Genomic DNA, 20,979 nt, shown 5'->3' with positions numbered 1-20,979 from the left:
GACCGCTGTGCCAGTAAAGCCTTGACATCCCAGCATTGCCCCACATGGCCCCAGTGCGAACTCCTGAGCCCAGGGCATCCTGCTACCATCCACACATTCCTGCAGCCCTATGCCCAGGGTCAGGCTGGTGTGCCCCAATCCAGAAAATTCACTCTCTGAGTTAAACCCAGCTCTGCAACCTTATTCCCACAAGACAGAGCTTGTGCTCTGCTGGGGGACTCAGGGAATGTCTCTGACCAGCTTTGGGAAACAGCTTGGTGCCCACACAACCTGAATTCACAGCACTTTGTTTCAAGACCCGTGTGGTGAACAGATGGGGTGAGGAGCCAGAGAGCTCCCCACTATCCCTCCTCTTGAAACAGCTTTCCTCGCACACTCTTCAGTGCCTGCTTGTTAACTCTCCGAGCCTTCCCTGGGTTTGCATAGGGCCTTAGTTTTGTTTGCATTGGCTTCTTCCAGCAGTGTCACCATCCTTCAATCAGGGATCAGTTGTGCTTGTTTAAGGAACGCCTGGCTTTGCATCACAGCTGCTTTTGCAGGCTGATGGTTGAGCTTAAATAAAGCTGATTGGAGTTTTAAAACACTTTTTTGCCTCCTGTAGTTGGGTCTTGGTCACCTGCAGACTTGTAATACTTGTGGCACAGTGCTGGCCTTGCTCCTGGCACAGAGCATTAACTCCAGCCCCCTGGGAAATGGGCTATGTTGGAGTGAGTTTCCCCTGCACTGGTGATGTAGGTGGGGTCGGGGATTACAGGCACAGCCCCACTGACTGTGGCCCCCAGCAACGCTCCCACAGTGCCAATGTCCCCAGCAAGACCTGATGAGGGAGCAGATCAGACAAGGAGCCCAACCAGGCTGAGCTGTGGGAATAACTCCAGCCCTCAGGATGCTAAACAGCCCCCTAAGACTACAGGGAGTAAGTTTCCATTTCCCAGTAAGAAGAGTCTTGCAGTGGCCAGTGAATCCCCAGCTGTGCCAACAGGGTTCCTCCCAGCATGGGAATGTGCTGAGCACACGTATTCTGACCACTTCTTCCAGCTACAGAAAACTCCTCTGGGATATGTCTCATCCCTGTAAAATTCAGCATGGACTTGGGGCCTTCCATCTCTGCCAGAATTAACTTGGCCACATCTGGAATAACCATGAGATTTGATTTCCAAGTAGTTGGGTCATTTGAGCTTTCACAGTCCTTCTAACACTGAGCTCAACGTGCACGCTGGCAAGGCCTAGGTCTGCACAGTCCCCTGCAAACCCCTCCAACCCACCACCCCACACTTTAATGGACACATCTGGAAGGTCTCAGGTAGCCAGAATTTATTGAGGAAAGTTCAGTATCAGCCCAAGGAAGGAACTGATCTTTCAGTACTAAAATTAACATTAATTAAACAGTAATTAAAGATTAGATTTTTTTTACCTTATTAGTACCATTTTTGTGGCTCACAAACAGCAGGAAGGCTTGATATTCCCAAATAATAATGATTTGTTTACAGTGGCAAAACCTTTGAGTGATGCTGTCCCCTCATGTCTCACCTGTGCTCCCCAACAGCTCATTTATGGGAGCCACATAAGGACAGGGCTCTCAGCAATTCCAGTTTTCCTGCCTGCAATGGTCCCACGAGCTGCTGGGGAATGACAGAGCAAATGTGGCCCCAGCTGGCCTCCAGCTTCCACAAAAACCCCAGGTTGTGAGCTTTGTGAAGAGCATGGAGGGAATGACCTGAATGTGCCAGTGCTTCCCGTGGAGTGGGGATGGCCAGGTTTTGTTCCACAGGCTGAACAGTCCCTGAGCATGCACGAGGGAAGGTGCCACGGGAAGGGGGGATATTCACATAGGGCTATCTTGCATCCACGCAGGGAATGCTGCAGCGAGGGCAGTGCGGGGTGGGAAGCGGGAGTGCCAGCACCTCCATCCTGGTTGTGCCACGTGCTGGTGACACCCTCCGGGGCACAGAGGAACCTGGCCAGGCTCTCCTGCATGTGTGGTCTGCAGAGAACAGCCACCAACTGTCCAAACCATCATCTCTAATTCAGCATTTTGATTCAAACTATTGGATGTTCATTTGTAGTTACCTGTTAATGCTCTAATTCTGTATCCCAGGGCCACTCACCCTCATTACACGTGATTTTCTAGTTACAAGCAGCAAGGATGAGAGCTGGGCACTGGGACAGCTCAGGGGCCCTGATCAGTGGGGTCACACTTCAGCATGACTTTGACCCCCTCACCCCTCTTGGTGGTCTCGAAGGCCTCTAGAGCCCTCTCCAGGGGAAAACGGTGCGTAACCAAGGGCTTGATGTTGATCCGCTTGGATGCGAGCAGAGCGATGGCCACAGGCCACCTGCAAGGGAAGCAGAGAGCAAGGGATGAGAGCAGCCACTAGTCTGGAGTCCAAGGAAAGAGCACGGAGCAGCCTGGATCATGACAGTTATTTCCTTAGCCCAGGGAAGTTTTGCCTGCAAAGAATCTTCTGGGGAGGGAACCTCAAGTGTCTGGTATGGGAGATGGGACAAGCCAACTGCTCTGGGCTGTCAAGCTTTGAGAAGACAGGCACTGCTACACAGACAGTTGGGAGCGTAAGTGAAATCACAGGAAGACAGTGAAAATCACAGGAAAGTACCAGTTTGGAGCCCTGAATGAAAACCAAAACTGCTGTGCTCTGCTCTCCCCTTGCCCGGCCTCCTTGCCCCCACACTGACCATGGCAGAGCTCAAACTCACGGACTCAGTGCAGGGAGAAAAAAGGAAAAGCCTCAGTCAGCCCCCAGCTTCTTCTCTGGCACAGAGTCTCTCGAATGGATTGCGTTGCAACTCCATTTAGAATCATAGAAACATTGCAGTGGAGAAAGGCCTCCAAGACCATCAAGCACAACCATGAACGGGCCAAGTTAGAGCAATAGGGATACAAAGGAATGCAGCAGCTCATCTAATTTTCAAACTGCCTACTTAATAATACTTCTCATTTTAAGAAGGAGCTTGACAACATCCCATGAATCCTTCCTGGAGAGCTACAGATCAAGCAAAGATACTTGCTCCATTAGCAAGAAAGTACGACTCTGAAGAATTTAAATTTGGAGACACGTCGGACCCCCTGCACAAGACTCACGTGTTGCAGTAGCGGAATATCCCACGGATATCCACTTCCCGCACGGCAGCATTCACAATGGGCACCGTCACCATCTCAGGCCCCAGCCCCACCAGCACCAAGGTCCCACCAGAACGAGTGGCCTGGAGAGCAAACACACAAACAGGCTACGTTTTGGAGAACACAGCATGTGCAGGGTCTGTAAAAAATAAAGCCCCCCTTTGTGGCTGCAATGCACTGACTGGGGCACAGCAGAGAAGCTGGGGAGAGGCAGGATGCTGTCAGGAGTCTGTAAGAGTGAAACACATGGTAATCAAAGCTAAAAGTGCAATCTTTTGAAAATCTCTGAAGGATTTTGGTATCCAAATCCCATTCTGAAAAATGGCTGGCATTTAGGACTACAAAGAGTACTTTGGGATTTCAATGGGAGAGATCTAAAACTAAGAGCTTGATGCTCTACTGGCATTACTCTTTTTGCAGTTTGTCCCATTCCCCTCCCGTCCTTTCACTGTGAAACTCCACATTAACCTTCCCCCATCCTCCTGTTAGGATGCTCATGGCAGCAAAACATCCCTTTCTTAATTGCTCCTTTCATTGCTTCTGGAATTAATTTTCTTGATTATTCTTCTTATTTGGACATAACTTCAGTGGAAGGTGCTGTCCTTCTCCCTGGGTTTCGGGGTCTTTACTGGGGTCTCCTTGGTAAGTGGTTAAGCACCCAAGCATCAAATCAGTTATCAATTATCCCCATGCTGATGTTAACACTTTGTCTCTCTTTGTTTACTGTCTAATGAGCACCTTCTCTCCCCACACCAAGCCCACTTAAATTAAGCACTGTGGGAGTGAAATAGCTCATTCATTGCACCATCCCAGAAAACACAAACCAATGCCATCACTGGTCTGCCTTGGGAACAAGTGGTACTCACATAAATTCCAGTCTGGATACAGGTTTGCACTCCTGTGCACTCCACAGTTATCTCAGGCATGCAGCCAAGCACACTTTCCACTTTGGAGGCCACCTCCTTCGGGGTCTCATTCTTCACCTGAATGGTGAAATCTGCCCCCACCTCCTTGGCTTTTTGCAGGCGAGTGGCAGATAAGTCTGTGGAAAGAAAATCAAGTCAAAAACTGGAGTATTATGTGAAAGAAGAGGAAGAACCTGAACCTGGCAAATGCTCACTACGTGTGTGTACAGGACAGTGCACAACCAGAAGATGTGAGAGTTCATTCCTTCTTGGCAGGCAGAGAATGATCATAAAATATTGGAATAGTTTGGGTTGGAAGGGACTTCAAGACTCCACTCCACTTTAAAGTTCCACTCCCTGCCATGGGCAGGGACACCTTCCACTAGACCAGGTTGCTCCAACCCCTGTCCAGCCTTGAATGCTTCCAGGGATGGGGCAGCCACAGCTGCTCTGGGCACCCTGTGCCAGGCCCTCACCACCCTCACAGGTAACAACTCCTTCCCAATATCCCATCCATCCCTGTCTTCTGGCATGGGAAGCCATTCCCTGTGTCCTGACCCTCCAGGCCCTTGATCCAAGTCCCTCTCCAGCTCTCCTGGAGCCCCTTTAGGCACTGGAAGGGGCTCTGAGCTCTTCCTGGAGCCTTCTCTTCTCCAGGCTGGACACCCCCAGCTCTTCCAGCCTGGCTCCAGAGCAGAGGGGCTCCAGCTCTCCCCCTTTATTTTCTTCATGCCCCTCCTTTGGACCTGCTCTAACAGATCCACATCTTTCATGTGCTGGGGGCTCCAGATGATGAGGATGATGAAGGGTGAGTGACAAGGACAACTTAATGACAGAGGAGATGCCAAAGGCTCCCCAGCTGCAGAAGAGGGTGTGCTTCAAAGAGACTGAAGCACAAACCCACAGATGAAACCCACACCATGCAGAACCATGTCTGAGTGAAGGAACAGCCACCACCACTAGACTGGAGAAGTGTCTTCTAAGACCATCAGTTTGTAGATGGCCCAATTTCTCTTTGGCACTGCCAGAAACACTGAGAGTGTGTCAAGACAAACCAAGGCCAAGCTTAACTCCAAAGGGCACTTCAGGGACACCACAAGAAGGAACCAGATCAGGAACAGCCATGGCCAAGCTGTTGTGGTTGTACTGGTCGCTGTCCTGACATAGCAGAGCAGAGGAACCTCAGTGCAGGCAAAGGCAAAAGGCAGCAGGAGGCCAGGGCTGACAGGGCACCTACTCCAGAGTCAGCTGTGTCCTACCTAAAGCTGCCTCTGGCTGCAGCTGCTCTGCCCAGTGTCTCTCTGGCAATGACTCTGATGAAGCAGCTTCATTAATTCCCACAGGACCTTCATCCTCTAGTGAGAATGGACTGTAGGAAACCCCATTGCACACACTCAGCGAGTTAGCCTGGGGAAGAGCCTACAATGAGGCAAAACCGCACCACTCTTGTATTTTTCCTTCTTGGCTGTCCACATTATTTACTCCCACCCTCAAGGACACCTCTCAAAGAGCAAGAGCCAGGGGCAAAGTTGCTCTGACCCTGCTCCTTGATGGCATCAATCACCTGGCTATGGACAGCACCAAGAAATCTTTCCAACAGGAGACAACAGGCTCAGAGGATTATTAATGTGGCCATTTCACTTCATGATGAGAACAGACCATGAGGTCTCCAAGGGCTTTCTCAAGGAGCCCCCAGCATGTGCTTTCAGCTGAGCAAACTGCAGAATGCATTAGTTGTAAGCACTTAGTGTGTTCACACTGTCACAGACCTGTCCCGCTCTTCACCCTCCTTGTAGCAGCTCTGGAGGCTGCTGAGCATCTCTCAGACAGTTTCTGTCACACATGAATGAGCAGGCAAGCCCATGAAGAAAAAAGGGAGTGGATCTGGTAATAAGGAGGACCTGAGACACCCCATTAACACAGAGCAACAAAGCTGGTGATGATAAACATCTGTGAGGGCATGGCTGTACTCCTGTACTCTGTCCTGAGGGATCTTGACAGGGCTGTAAATATCACCTGAAGATCCAGAGGGGGTTTGTACCATGGAGCAAGCTGTCCTGCTGGGACATCCCCTGGAAGAAAGCCACCTATTCCTCTCCAGGCACCACTGGTAACCAGGCCACCTCTGGAGATAAGGACAGGGACAGCTGAGGAGAAGAGTGGCATTTCCCAGGAAGGAATCACCTCTTTTCCCTGCACTAAAGCAGTGGTCTACAGGGGTCTGCATGCTGGCACTGGAAAAGATGTAACAGCCAAGATTTCCTGGACCCAAAATTGAGGGGTGGGCTCCTCTCAGAGGTCCTGGGCTTGAAGACTCAGAAAAAGATGTCTGTGCTAGGGACACACATGGGCAAGAGGCAGGGCACAGTCTTCAAAGAAGTCAGAGGTAGGGTGGGGTGAAAATATCAAGGGAAAGAGGAGGAGGATAAGGCCAGTTCTCCAACATGAGCTGCTCTGACTCAGCTGCAGTTCTGGGAGTGAGCCAGGCAGAGGCTGTACCCTGCCCATCCCACAGCGAAAATGATGGCACTCACAGGCAGGGCAGGGGATGGACAGGCACTCACAGGCAGGGCAGAGGATGGACAGGCACTCACAGGCAGGGCAGGGGATGGACAGGCACTCACAGGCAGGGCAGGGGATGGACAGGCACTCACAGGCAGGGCAGAGGATGGACAGGCACTCACAGGCAGGGCAGATGACAGACAAGCCCCCACGGGCAGCTGGAAGGCTCAGGATGCCAAGTGTGGGCACACCTACCAAGCTGAGCACCCAGGAGAGCTGTGGAGGGCATTTCAAGAAGGGATAACAAAGGATAATAAAATGCAGAAGGAAAGAGGAAAAGCCAAGGCTGAAAAGAAAAGGCAGCATCACCCTGGAAGCCCCAACATGGGCTCGTTCCTGTGGCTGCAGGAGTCACGTCTGTCCCTCCCAAGCTCTGGGCATTGGGCTCCAGGCTGTGTGGGGGGTCATGCTTGACCCCAGCTGAGCTGCACTCAGACACCTTCCATGCACCAATTGCATGGCCAGGGGCTTTTTGAGGCACTTCAAGTGCTATGAAACAGTTTTGCCCAGCATGGCTGGCATCTCCCAAACCTCAGTGTATGGCAAGGAGACCACAGGGGTTCAACAGTGCTCTCAAATAATGACTCAACTCCCTGTGAAGTTTGGTCTCACAACACCAGCTCACGGCAGACACAGCTGGATTCTGCCATTTTTAACATCTGCTCAGTCACTAATATATTTTAAATTATAAATATATATATATATAATATGTATTGTATATATAAACATATAAAATATAATAGAAATTCTATTCTATATTTTACATATTTTTATATATTTTATACTGTCTCTCTGGCAGAAATAATCCTCAGGCAGTGCCCTAGAGTAACAGGGCAGCCAGTGCATTTCAAAGTGGCCACAAAATCATTCTCAGGCAGGAAAACACCCAACACCTTTCCTGCAGCTGGCCTCTGTTTTGCTGACCTGCTCAGGAAGGAAGCCCTGGCTCCAAGCAGCACATGGAATGCAGCAGCAACACTGTCAGCCCTGGCCAGGGCTGCAATAACCTCAGTACACCTGAATCACCAGGAAGCACTTACTGAAGCAGACAGATCTGCAAGCCACTGGATTGTTCAGAGCTCCAGACACTTGAGAGTCTTGGGACGGATCAAATCGTTTGGGCTTTAAACCATACTGTGGCTGAACGCCACACAGCTCTTGGGAAACTGGTCAATTGTAAAATTAAAGGCTTGTATCCTGCCTCTAGTCAGAAATTTGTTTTTACTTCCCAGCCCTGGAGCTAATTAAAGTTTTGATTGCTTCCAGAGAAGTTATCAGATTACCCTTAACTTCTCATGATGGTTTATGAGCCAGCTTAACAGACAAATAAATACTCTTGATTTTTCTCAGATTTTCTATGTTGATCTTCTTTCTCAAAGGAGTTGAGCTCTGTACAGTTACTCACCTCCCCTTACCTCGAATGCCAGGGTTTCTGGAGGCACTGACACCCAGAATTTCAGATTCAGATAGAACAAGGGGAATAATTTGCCTTAAGTAGGAATTATTAAGTGCACCTTCAGTGACTAACAGAGCAAAGCAAGACAGCCCTAAACACCTAAACTGTCCCTTCACTTACTGGTGAGGAAGGCTGATCTTTTACATGTATCTAAGGAGAAAAGCAGCTTTTTAGAGCAACAGCAAGGCAGAAGGACTGGAGAAGGCTGCCCATAAATACCAATCACACCCACTCAGGAGTGGAGTGGAGAAAGACACAGACCTTTGGGAAGAGTAGATGAGGACCCATGAAACACACTGATCTTCTCACCCAACTGGAGTCCACTAAATACATCAAACACTCCAGGCCAGCCAAAGACAGAAGCTGTAGGAGGTGAGTTCTTGCAGAAAAGCCTTTCTAAATATTTCTATACCTGTGAGAAGCTTGTCAAAACAAACACAAACATTTAAAGCCATAAGTGCTGCACAGACAAAGTTCCTCACAGACAAACAAATGATAAAAACTCAGGGCAGTGTATTCAAATAATCTGGTAGCAAAGTGCAAGAGGGCCTCTGTGGGCAGGCAGGCGCCTCACAGGTGTTGGCTCCTAAAGCCGAAACAAAAAGCAATTCCTTGAGACAGGCAGCAAAATCTCCAGCGGCAATGAGCCAAACCAAACCCATTCCTCAGCTCATGTCACACACAAATATTTGACTTGGGACAGCACCTTCAAGGGTGTCTCAGCACCTCAGCCAAAACCCTCTCATGCGGAAGAGACATCTGTAAGTCAGAATCAGTACCTAGGCCAGCACATAAAGGTAAGAAGGGGTAATTCCATGTATCCAAGCCTGCTGATTCTACAAACCAAGCACCGGGAACCTCCTGTGGCACATGATAGCCAGCTCAGCTTACCAAAGGCCCCCAGCAGCAGCAGCTCCTGGTGCTATGGAGATACACCCAGGCTGGAGTGGGAATGGGGGGCAGGCTGAGCCAGCTGCCTCAGCCCCACCAACCCCAGCTCACCAAGCCTTCCCCACCCAGGGAGCAGGCCACCCCCAGCCCCTGCACCAGCCCAGCTGGGCACAAGGTTCCCCGTGTGTGATTCAGGAGGCAGAGATGTTTTTCTTCCTACAGCAAACAACATCCTCAAATGACAACACTTCACAAAATCTGAGGTGTGGATTGATCACGTCCATCAAGCACACACACCTGCAGGGTGAGGCCAGCACAGCTAAAAATGCCCTGGACTTCGCAGGAAAAGGATTAAGGGAGAAGGCAATACGTGCCTCGTGTTTTGACCTGAGCTACTACAGAAGGATGTTTCCGTAAAGGCAAGAGGGTGGGACCTGAATTTTATCTCTCAACCCAAAGATGGAAACACAGTAACAGAAGGGTCAAAAATACACCTGGCTCAAAGTATGGGAGGTGAGTAACAGCCTCCTGAGAGGTCCAGATCCTTTTAGGGCTTTGACATACAAATGGCAGCAGTCTGTGCTCAATGTCCAGTGGCACCTCTAACTGCTCCTCCTGGCCATCAGCACTCAGAAAGATCCCAGAGTCATGGTGGGAGCTGGAAGCACCACTTCCAGGCCCTGTTCAACCCCCAGGTGGAAATTTCAACCACAGAACATCCTGCAGTTACTCCAGTTCTCCATCCTTCTGGGCATGCTACAGAGAGAGAGGGCCTGAACCTTAGAGGAGAGCTAGGGGGAGCTGGGCTAGGTTAGCACAGCAAAAAAAGGTGGCAATGGCTGTCTCAATAACCTGAAGGGCAGCTGCAAAGGTGATGAAGACTCATTTCAGTTCTTGCATCAAGGGGAAATCTCCATAAATGACAGTTTGTGAGTGGACCCCAGAAAAAGCTTCATCATTAAGAGATGCAAACCTGGAGAAGGTATCTAGAAAAATGGGATCTCCTTCCTCAGAGCCTTTCCCAGACACAGCTGGAAAAAGACATTCCTGCAAGCAGCAGCTGGACTAGAAATGTCTAGGATAGAGTTACGCAAGGAAGGCCCATTTCTGAAATGCAGAGACTCTGAAAAGGCCACTTCAGTCACTGTGGATAACCAGTGGAAAATGAAATCCCCAGCAGGAGCAGACAGAAGGGCAGAGAAAGACAAGTGGAGAAGCACAGTGTGGCTGCATGCAGAAAACAGTGTGCAAACACTGTCCAGGCCATCACCCAGCACTACCAGAGGGGAAAATAACCTGCTAAGATCAAACCTCCCTGAAAGAGTGGTCAGGCACTGGAACAGGCTGTCCAGGGAAGTGGTGGAATCACCGTCCTTGGAACTGTTAAAAAAACATGTGGATGTGGCACTTACGGACATGGTTAGGCTGGGCAGTGCTGGGTTAATGGTTGGGCTTGATGATCTAAGAGGTTTTTTCCAACCTTAATGATTCTATGATTCTGTCTGGTGGGAAACAGGCACACTCTGAAAGGGCTAAAAGGACTTACCTGTAACTACCACGGCTGCTGCACCCATCATCTTAGCAACAATCACATTCACGAGCCCAATTGGTCCTGGGTACAAAGGGGAGAAAGACAACATGGACCACTGCCAGGCAGCATCAGCCCCACCTCGGAACATGCCCAGAGCTCAGCGTGTTCCTGGCCCAAGGAGACTTTGGCAGCCCCTCACCATGCCTGTGGCTCCAGCATGACCCACCCTTACAGCAGAGCCCAGAAACAGAGCCTGAGGCTGTCCATCCCCTCCCAGCAGGCAGGGAACCCAAGGACTGACTACGATCACTGTACCAGAGCCAGACACGAAGACTTTGCTTCCCAGAGTGACTCCCGCTCTTTTGCAGGCATGGATTCCCACTGAGAGGGGCTCGATAAGGGCTCCTTCCTCAAAGGTGACATTATCTGGAAGCCTGCAAGAATGGGACACAATGAACACTTAGCAATGTAGTTTGTGAGGGTGATGAGGAAAACCATGACACTCGAAGACCAAACATGGGTGTAAATCACAGTGGCAAAACACACTGCCACCTGTGATCAGAGAAACACCAGGCTGGAACATGCTTCAAGAGGTTCCATTGCTTCTCTCTCTCCTCTGAAGCAGCATCAAGTACACCTGAACCATTTATCAGTGAGGTTTCCCCAAGCACCACACTCAGGGACCCACAAACTTCCCCACATCAACTCTCTGGTACTTGGTGAGTCAACAAGGACTTGGTTGCCACTCATTCCCTTTGGATTCCCTCAGTTACATATGTACCACCCTGAAGCTGCCCTATGCCTCACCCACCAGCAAGTTCCCAGGCCCCTCACCAGGGTTGAATCAGCTTTTAGAAAACATCCTGCTGCAAAAGGTGATGCCACCAGGAAAGGCAGCCAGATCCATGTCTCCCTGTAACATCCAGGACCTCCTCTCCTGAGGCACCAAGTGTTTCAACAAGTGGCCTGGTCCCAGCATGAGCCCTCCCAGCAGTCAGAGACAATGTGTGCAGTGGGTATCAAACACCTTTTGGACAAAAACAGCCCTGTAACGCAGCCAACATAAGTGACAGACAAAAGGAGAGGACGTGAAACCCTTCTGAACTGCTGGAAGAAATAAATCTCAGCTCCACAACGCTGCCCACCAGCAAGCCACCAGTGTGGGCTCTCACACAGCTCTGGGAGCTGTGCCTGCCAGGAGGGTCTCTGTGACAGCACTGGGAAGCTCAAGGTCAGATCTCACTCAGGCCAATGGGCAGCCAAAAAAATGGAAATGATGGTTAAGGGAGGACTGCTGTACCATATCTGCATGTCCCTTATTTCCAGGAGGCTTTAAAGGTCTGACTCCAAGAGTTCAGTTGTCAAAGAGTTTGGCATCACGTTTGCTACTGCTGGGTTTGGGCACCGCCCTGTCAGTGGGGAGGGCAGCTTCACAGCATGACCAAGTTACTCAGAGCACCCAACACAGAGTCTGTCCACCAGCAGGACACACAATGACTGCCCAAATGTGAGAAAGCTCACTGAGCTCAGTCATCATCTGTTCTCAGCAAATCTGGGCTGGCAGAGTGACTGCATGCCAGGGAATCAGCTCTACATGAGCCAGCCACAGCACTGCTGATCTGAAACTGGGAGCATCATGTCCAGGCTCTATACCCCAAGGCTTAAAAATAAAAAGAAATAGCCAAAGTAATATTTTCTCAAATTGGAGAGAAAAAGGAAAAGCCTGGAAGAAGCCAGCTACAAACCAACCACTTCCTGTCAAGCGAAAACGTGTGATGCTGTCAGAAAATGTTATTTTGATACACAGGAAATCGATGACAGTGGGTCTGGCCAGTGAGATGTTAATCCCATCCAGACCAGCAGCTGCTTGGTATCTGTTTTGAAAGCTTCCTGCCAGAGGACTCTCAGGAGAGTGCCTCCTTCTGACTGATGCAATCCTGAACGCTTTCCCTGCAGACACCAAAGATCAATCCCAAGGGTGTTCCTGCTCATGGAAGTACCAGCTCTGCACACACTAAAAAAGAATAAGCTCTACAGGTAGAGCAGCCTCAGGGGGACACTACTTGGGCTGTTTTTAACTCCTTGTTAAAGGCACTTAAGTGGGTATAACGTTGCACAGGGGTTTTCAAGTCTTGGAGTATTTGAGGCCCTGGCACAGGGTGCCCAGAGCAGCTGCCCCATCCCTGGAAGTGTCCATGGCCAGGCTGAATGACACTTGGAGCAACCTGGTTTAGTGGAAGGTGTCCCCGCCCATGGCAGGGGGTGGAATGGGATGATCTTTAAGGTCCCTTCCAAACCAAACCCTTTTGGGATTCTATGATTTGCCAGAGTGTTTAAGCACAGATTTGCTTCTAAGCAAATGTGTCAGTGCTGCCACAATTGGTAACATACTCAAGTTTGCTGAACTGGACATGAAAACAGATGTGTAATGCTGGTAGCTTAGTGGGGACACTCAGAGTCACACAAGAAAACAGCTCAGCAGGGCCCCTGCTTTCTGTTCCTGCTCTGCTCAAAGCGGGATGACTTTGTCTCAAACGACAGAGCGAGATGTCAGCAGTCACCCTGGTGTTTCCTGAAAAGCAGCAGCAAAACTCAGCTCAAAGAACCAGACAAAGACCTTCAGGCACTGGCCTAGGAAGGCAAGGATATAAAAAGAGACAGGAAAAAACCCAAGAACAGGGAGCAAATGGGAAAAGGAAAATAATTAAAGGGTAAACCATTGGTGACATCCCAGGAGACATGCAAGAAATGTTTATGTCTGGCACCAGAGGGGATAAACTACGCCTGCCTGACAAACCCTTTGCAAAGTGGCTGCCATTCAAGCTTAGGCATGTTATTTATGGACCAGAAAGCAATAAAACCTGTTGGGATCACATAAAGAGGTCTCCAAAGGGCCAAGAGGTGATTGCTGCAGCTAATCTCCCCCCGGGGAGTGTATATTTCCCTGTGGAGAGAACATGGACTGACTTGTAGCAGTAGCTGGCACTGTGCTTGTAGTAGTGGCACAGGTTCCCGTCGTCGGGCGGTGTGGCACAGAAGAAGATGGTCGGGGACAGGTTGTAGCGCCCGGTTTTGCAGAACTCATCCACTTCCCTTGGGACACCCGGCTCGATGGCCACACGGTCACCTGCCAGGGTGAAAGCAAACAGAGTGGGTCAGGGACAGGGTGGCACACAGGTAGGAGGAGCATCAAAAACCACAGGAACACTGGCACCATAGAGGCAGGAGGGACATGAGGAAGGTCTTGCTGCATACACCAGGCTGGTTCCCAGTGCTCCCTCCACAGCAGCCTCATCATCCAGATCTTCCCAGGTACTTGGAAAGAGGAGGTGTTTCGGAGGCACAGATGGAAGCTCAGCCACACACACACCTCCCTCCAGCTGCCTTGCAGACAACCTCAGCAGATGAAAGGGCAGCCCCCAGGCAATCACACTGTGGCCAGATATTTTGCTGAATCTGTAGTAATCAGAAGAGGAAATACTGAGGATAGGGCAGGTGAGCTCAGCTAGCCACCACGCTCCCAGCTGGAAAGAGCTGTTCCTTGGGAATCATAGAGTCATGGAAGTACTTGTGTTGGAAGGCACCTTAAAGCTCAGCTTGTTCCACTCCTTGCCATGGGCAGGGACACCTTCCACTATCCCAGGGTGCTCTAAGCCTTGTCCAACCCGGCCTTGGACACTTCCAGGAATGGGGCAGCCACAGCTTCTCTGGGCACCCTGTGCCAGGGCCTCCCCACCCTCCCAGGGAAGGAAGCTTAAGGTGCAGAACACCCAGGAGCCTGGCTTGATGTATCTGGGAACAGAGACAGCTTGATGCTACAACAGAATAGCTCAGGGTGCTGGAAGGACACACACTGCAGGACAAAGAGCAATTATTTCATTGCAGTCACAAAGCAGGATGGACTAGAGAAAACAGTGTGAGCACAGTACAACTTGCAAGTACACAAGGGGACACAAAGCCTCACATTTATTTGGCAGAGGAAGCCAATCAGAGCCAAACCTCTGAGCCAAGCTCTCCACCAACAGGCTTTCAGGCAGACATGGGGATAAGCAGCATGGAAGAGCCATCTAGGCCACTGCATCCCCTCTGAGCTGGCCAACAACAGGTGTCTGACAGGACAGAGGCAGACAAGCACATACTGAATACTCTCCCAGCCTCATATGATACGCAGCTGTGAGGCCTCCCAAGTTGCAAGTGGTTTTTTTGTCTTCAGTAACACTCAACAGCTTCTCCTCCTTCCACCATGTAAACTACATGGTCTGCTACATCTCAGGTGAATGCTGCACCTCACTGTGCCTTGCTCTGGTGCTGGAGCTGATGCTTTAGGTTTGAACTTTCATATTTTTCAAATTCTGCACTGCCTGGTGTGTAACTCTGAAGTTTCTTGCAGCTCTTCTGCTCTCTCATGCTAGGTAGACAAAGCCTCTCCAGACCTGCTCTCCAAGGACACTCAGACCGTCCTAGGCCCAAAATGTAAACCAAAGCCTCTAAAAGGGGGGGCAAGCTTGGGGAAACTACATCATTAACTGAAACTTTAATTGGAGAATTAACCCTCATATGCAAATGAACCAAACCTATAAAAGTGTGAAGAACTTGTGACCTGCTGTCCATCTTGGGGTCCATCTCAGCAGTAGCCTCTGGACTCCCCAGGGGGTACCTTTGAAGGCCTTTCAAATAAATACCTACCTTTATTCCCTTACTCCTGTCTAGTCTCTGATTTTAGGTGGCCTTACAAGTCATCAGAGCAACCAGAGAATGGGCAACCTGTTCTCCCAGCCCTCCATGAGTCCTCACATCCTTGAGTTGTCTCTCTAGCTCCCAGCTGAAGTTCCTGACTTGGACATTCGTCAGAGATGCTGTTCCACATCTCGTTATCTCCTTGTCCTCCTCTGAACCTTTCTCACTTGTCTTACATCCTTTTGGAAAGGAGGAGACCAGAACTGCATGCAGAGTTCCAGATGTGCACTGACATCCTCTGAGTCTCTGTCACCTTCCTACCAGTGATTTGCATTTCCACTGCTGCTGAGCCAATGCTCCTATGCACAGTGCCAGAGCCATCACCCTTCAGCAGGGATGGTCAGCAGAGCATTTTAGATATGAAGCTGGTTTTGTTTCTTCTGCCGTGAACATCACTTTGTGTTTGTCTGTGTTGAATCTCACCTGCATCTCATTGGCACCCCTTGGGTCTCTCTGTAACTCTTGCTGGCTCTCCCCCACATCCTCTCCACCTTGCCTAAATTGCTCTCATCAGCAAAGTTTGCAAAATTCCCTGCTCAGTCCATTTTCTAGGACATGCATGAGCACAGCTAGTTGTGGAGGTCCCACCACAGGGCCTGGAGCAGTTGCTCTAGTGACCTCTGCACTGTAGGAGGCCATTTGCTCCTTCAAGAACACACACAGAAAAGAAACACTCACAGCAAGTCACTGGAAAGAGCTACAGATGTGGTTTCTGAAGCTTTATCAAGTTTCCTTAAAAGGCACCTTGTACCAGTATACACTCTGCTCTGCATTAAAATACAGCCAGACCAGCTCAAGATATCCCAGGACAAGGCTACCATAATCTAGTGGCCAAGATGGGTGACTAACAGCAGTGCAGTGACACTTTTTGAAGGAGAAGGTCATGCTGTGAGTTCAGAACCTCAGATAAACTTACGAAACAGAACAAAATTATTATCAACACTTCCTTGGGAACTGATTAGGAGGAAGAGGAACAGATGGTTTTGGTTCCAGATACCTGGTTTCAGATGAGTCACCCCTGAGCCCACTTTTACGACAGTCCCGGAAGCTTCATGGCCCAACACCATGGGATCCTTGACAACAAAATCCCCAATTCGACCGTGCTGCCAGTAGTGAACGTCAGAGCCACAGATGCCAACGGAATGCATGCGCAGCAGGACCTCTGCCAGAAAAGGAGGGAAGGTTCCTTGTAGAAAAACTGACCATCTTAGGCACTGGGACAGTAGCACGTGGGCTGTCCCTGGACCCCAGGGCAAAGGCCAAGCCAGTATTGACACATTCAAATTTACTGGCACTCAATCAACACACCAGAATTGTGTGTGCACACGTTAGAAGAGTGGCACATTCATGAGCCACCTGCTGAACTACAAAACCATGCAATGATTCACAAAGCAAGAAGGCTTAAAATAGAGTAAGACAAAAGCTAATGTCAATAAAAAATATGGTCAACAAAATAATACAATTTAAGAGGGACGTTATTATTGCTGAAGCAGGAATAAAAGAACAAGTCCATTTAATTTTTCCTTCTCCCTAAGCTATGATTTCAGCCCTGGAGAGTTAGTGAATCAAATTTCTATCAGCCCATATGCCCATCCTATTAATATTGAGTCCTGCATAAGATCATCTGACATGTCCCAAGAGCCACTTACTGTGACATACCCAAACTGATGGAACAGGAAGCAAAAAAGCCAGATAAAGGGGTTTATCTGTGACTGCTTCAGCTCTTCTTTTCAGCTGGAAAAGCAGCATTATCTGTTTCAGTCACACAATCTTTTTTTGGATAATTTTCTTTCTCAGAAATACTTTATATTATCTAGGAGCAGCAAAAGAGAATGAGAAAACAAAGAGAAGTAAAGAAAGCAGACAGAATCAGTCATCTGTAGACCTACCATTGGGACCTGGTTCTGGGATTGGACGGTTTTCCTATGGACAAAAGGAAAAAAAAGCATTTAGCTGCTTGTTCATATCTCTGGAAATATCTGTGGAAACTTAGCCCGGGTTAGCTCAGGTAAATCCATAAGCAGGCAGGGTTTTTGGTTCTGTCTGCTCCATAAGACACGGCTGTGCCACATGGAGCCTGCTCCTAGGCTGCCCTCATTTTCCATGCCCAGTGCAGTAACACGGGCACACTGCCAGCTTGTGAATCCACTCGCCAAATTATTTTGCAGTGAATTCCCTTTCCCTGCCCAGACAAGAGGCACATACTGAATTTCCCTGCATTGGAGCAGCCCCAAGTTTCAGGTGAATCCTTCATCCATCACACTGGCTGACAAAAAAAATCCCCTTCTGTAATCTTCTGGGAAGATTCTGAACCACCTGTTCTGTAAAGCCTTAATTATTATTATTATTATTATTATTATTATGTAAAGCTTTCATTATTATCTTAAATAATACAAAACTTTTTTACTACATAATCATAGAATAACTGAATCATAGAAGGAAAGGACCTTAAAGCTCATCTCATTCTGTACCCTGCCATGGGCAGGGGTATCTTCCACTAGGCCAGGTTGCTCCAAGCCCCATCCTTGAACACTTCCAGGGATGGGGCAGCCACAGCTTCTCTGGGTAACCTGTGCCAGGGCCTCCCCAACCTGTACCAGTAATACATAATTTATACATAATATTTTTACATAATAATTTATACATAATGATTTATACCTAATAAGGTAAACACTCACATTCTCTTGTAATTGCCATGGCACCTCTTTACAGGATGAATGAGGAAACCAGAGTTAGAAAAGTGGCCCATATTACCCTTCCACCCAAAAGGTCCACAGAGCTTTTGCCTTCACCAAGCTCCCTCAGCTGCCTCAAAAGCCAAAGGAATAATTTTGTTGGGTTTTACAACATCAGGACAATACAATACCCACCCCGAGGATCATGTCTCTAAGAAAAGCCCCCCAGAGTAGTACCAACAATAAACTCTTAAAAATTCATTTGCTGCTCAGTCTTTGAGGAGTTCTGTTCTGCATTTTAAATCCCAGCATATTCCACAATTGCTATTTTGTATGTCAATCTTCTAAACAAGGAAAGACAAACTCTGGAAACATGTTTTCATACAACTCAACCAACTGAAATTTTCCATGTTCAGGCCTGTATCTGCAATTTTTCTATGTGGGGGCTTTGTTTTGTTCCACTGAGGACACAGCCCAGAGCATTATTTCTAAAAGAGGTCAATCTAGATGTAACCTTTTCTATAGAAAATGTGATAATCACAGGATCTGGTGACACACCAGAGGTACAGACCACCTCAGACCAAACAGAAAGTCCACGGTGAGAGACAAAGCCAACTTCCAGCTGAAAAGAGTGTGTGTGTGTGAAAAAAAACCAAAAACACTTTTTTTTTTTTTTCTGGCAATAACAACTGTGCCCAAAAAACCCAGACATCTTGGTGGGAAGTGAATCCTCCAGCCTGAATTGGAGAAAATAGGAGTGACCAAAGTGGAGAACACCAAAGACACAAGTTCTGCTTGTTCTCTGTTGTTCACTGCGAAGTTCAGAAATGGTGGTAAAGTAAACACAGCAAGCATTTTCAGTGAATGCAGACATGGAAAGGGAGGCCATAGTACAAGTATAAAACAAATAAACCCTCAATGGGCAGCAAAGAGGAACCTGTGCAACTACCTAAGGACAAGAGGAGAGTCAACAAAAACAAAGCAAACACATTTTCACATGGCACAGGGATCACAGCGACTCTGCCCATGAGAAACATGTCCAGGAATCAAGAAAGGTGCGGGAATTACGGGAAGATGGTGTCACCCAACCTTGGGTATCAATAACAGATAACAAGTTCAGAGTCCAGTGCTGAGATTACTGTGACCAGTGGGTCAATACAGCGAGCACCATCCACATTGTGGAAAGGAACTTCAGGGAAGCCCAGGAGGATCACACAGGGTGCTGCCAGTGATGCAGGAGGGCACTGGCGACCAGCTCGAAGGTCTCCAGCAGTACAAATATCCAAGGAAAACTCACACATCTGGGTCTAAGCCAGTTTAGAGCCCAGCAACACAGATGTCGCACGTGTCGCTTGAGCTGGGCGGGAATGGTAAAAAATCAACCGCTTCCCTGGTAGTCACCCCCAAACAAGGCATGTATCCAAAGTCTGTGTTCCTAAGAGCCCTCCTGCCAGGACTCTGTGTACAGAACATTGGTGCCTGCCAGTGTTTGCCCATGGAAATCTTCCTTCCTCCCTTTGGCACTTGCCAAACTGGAAGACACGGCTCTCCAGCAGTGCCATGGTGATTCAGCATCCAGGAAGAGCCAAGCATTAGCAGCCAGAGAAGCAGAATGAGCCTAAAGTACTAAAAAAGTAGAAAATAAAAGTTCCCTCCGTCCAGGAGGGTCCTCCAGCACCTGCTCCCCCTAAACCCTCTGTCCTGCTGCTCACCTGGGCTCTGACAGCCCAGAGAAGCAACAACCACCCTCCACCCCTGCTCCCTGGGAGCGCCTATCTCAGGTGTGAGAATGACTAATCGCAGGGGTGGGGGGGAAATGGGGGGGGGGATTCAGGGTTTCAGGGTTTAAAGGTTTTCCACCCAAATGGAGCTGGCAAAGATCTTAAGATTATCCCCTCCTGTGTCCCCTAAGAGCATTCTGCACCTGAAACCTTTCCAAGACTGGAAAAGCAAAAAATGTACAGGACAGGACATGCAAAGTTGCCAGAACCAGCTAAAAATAGACCATGCTTCTGATACTGTTGCATCCTTTCCGTTTGCGGGAATGAGCGTATGTATGAATTTGTTTCCTTGTAAAAATGTTACACCTCCCAGGCACACGAGGGCTGGTGCGTTTTTTTTTTCCTTGTCCGGGTCATTCCCCGTAACGTTGTGAAGAGCCCGGAGCGGTCACAGGCTTCCCCACAGAGGGGATGGGGGGGCCCAGCCATGCACGGCACACCCCCGAATTCGGGCCCCCGCGCCCCCCAGGCCACCCCCCAGCCACGGGACACCCCCGAATTTGGTCACCCCCCTGCCATGGGGCAGCCGCGGCCCGTCCCCGCTCCCAGCCGGGGGCCGGTTCACGGTCACCCGGTGCCGGGAGGAACCGGGGCTGCCGGACGCCCCCAGTGCCGCGGGCTCAGCCCCAGGCCCCGGGAGCCGCCCCCGCCCCGCCGCCTTCCGAGCGCGGCCCCCGCCCGGCCCCGGCTCCTCCCGGCCGTACCAGCCGCAGGTCCCCGGCTCGGTGAACCACCACGGCCACGTTCTGCCCCGGTGCCGCCATGGCTCAGCTCGGCGCGGACCCGGGTCCGAGGGCCGCCGCCGCCGGGGGGGCCGCCCCCGCCCGCCCGCCGGGCCCGGCACCGCCCCCGGGCACCGAGCGGGTACGGCCGGCGGCAGGCACGGCTCCAGCCCCGATCCCAGCGCCAGGCCCAGCTCCAGCTCCAGGCTCTCTGCTGGGCCCAAGGCCCCAGCTCCAGTTCCAGGCCCCATCTCCAGTTCCCATTCCAGGCCTCAGCCCCTGCTCCAGTTCCAGCCTCAGCCCCGACCCCGGCGCCAGGCCCAGCTCCAGCTCCAGGCCCGGCCCCAGCTCCAGTTCCAGCCCCAGCTGAAGCCACCGCTCCCCCAGCCCCAGCTTCACGCCCTGGGTCCAGCCCCAGCTCCAGCCCCAGCCCCAGCCCCGGCTCTAGTTCCAGTCCCATCCCTGCTCCAGCCCCAGCCCCAGCCCCAGCTCTAGTTCCAGTCCCATCCCTGCTCCAGCCCCTGCTCCAGCCCCGGCTCTAGTTCCAGTCCCATCCCTGCTCCAGCCCCAGCTCCAGCCC

The 20,979-nt window shown here is 50.1% G+C and overlaps 1 protein-coding gene across 1 annotated transcript; it reads right to left on the bottom strand.

Annotated features, from left to right (window-relative positions):
- Positions 1-1,328: 1,328 nt before the first annotated feature.
- Positions 1,329-20,465, bottom strand: SORD (sorbitol dehydrogenase). Its single transcript, XM_082291055.1, has 9 exons — positions 20,382-20,465; positions 17,111-17,144; positions 16,219-16,383; positions 13,452-13,611; positions 10,800-10,918; positions 10,500-10,565; positions 4,006-4,181; positions 3,101-3,222; positions 1,329-2,336 (listed from the first exon to the last, which is right to left on the bottom strand). Exons 1-9 carry the CDS (start codon positions 20,439-20,441, stop codon positions 2,171-2,173), a joined length of 1,068 nt encoding a protein of 355 aa, XP_082147181.1. The 5' UTR covers positions 20,442-20,465; the 3' UTR covers positions 1,329-2,170.
- Positions 20,466-20,979: the final 514 nt, after the last annotated feature.

The sequence above is a fragment of the Coloeus monedula genome, assembly GCF_965178545.1.
Source record: "Coloeus monedula genome assembly, chromosome: 14".
Classification (NCBI taxonomy): domain Eukaryota; kingdom Metazoa; phylum Chordata; class Aves; order Passeriformes; family Corvidae; genus Coloeus; species Coloeus monedula.
Note: the sequence above shows the minus strand (reverse complement) of the source record. Positions and strands in the feature narration are given on the sequence as shown.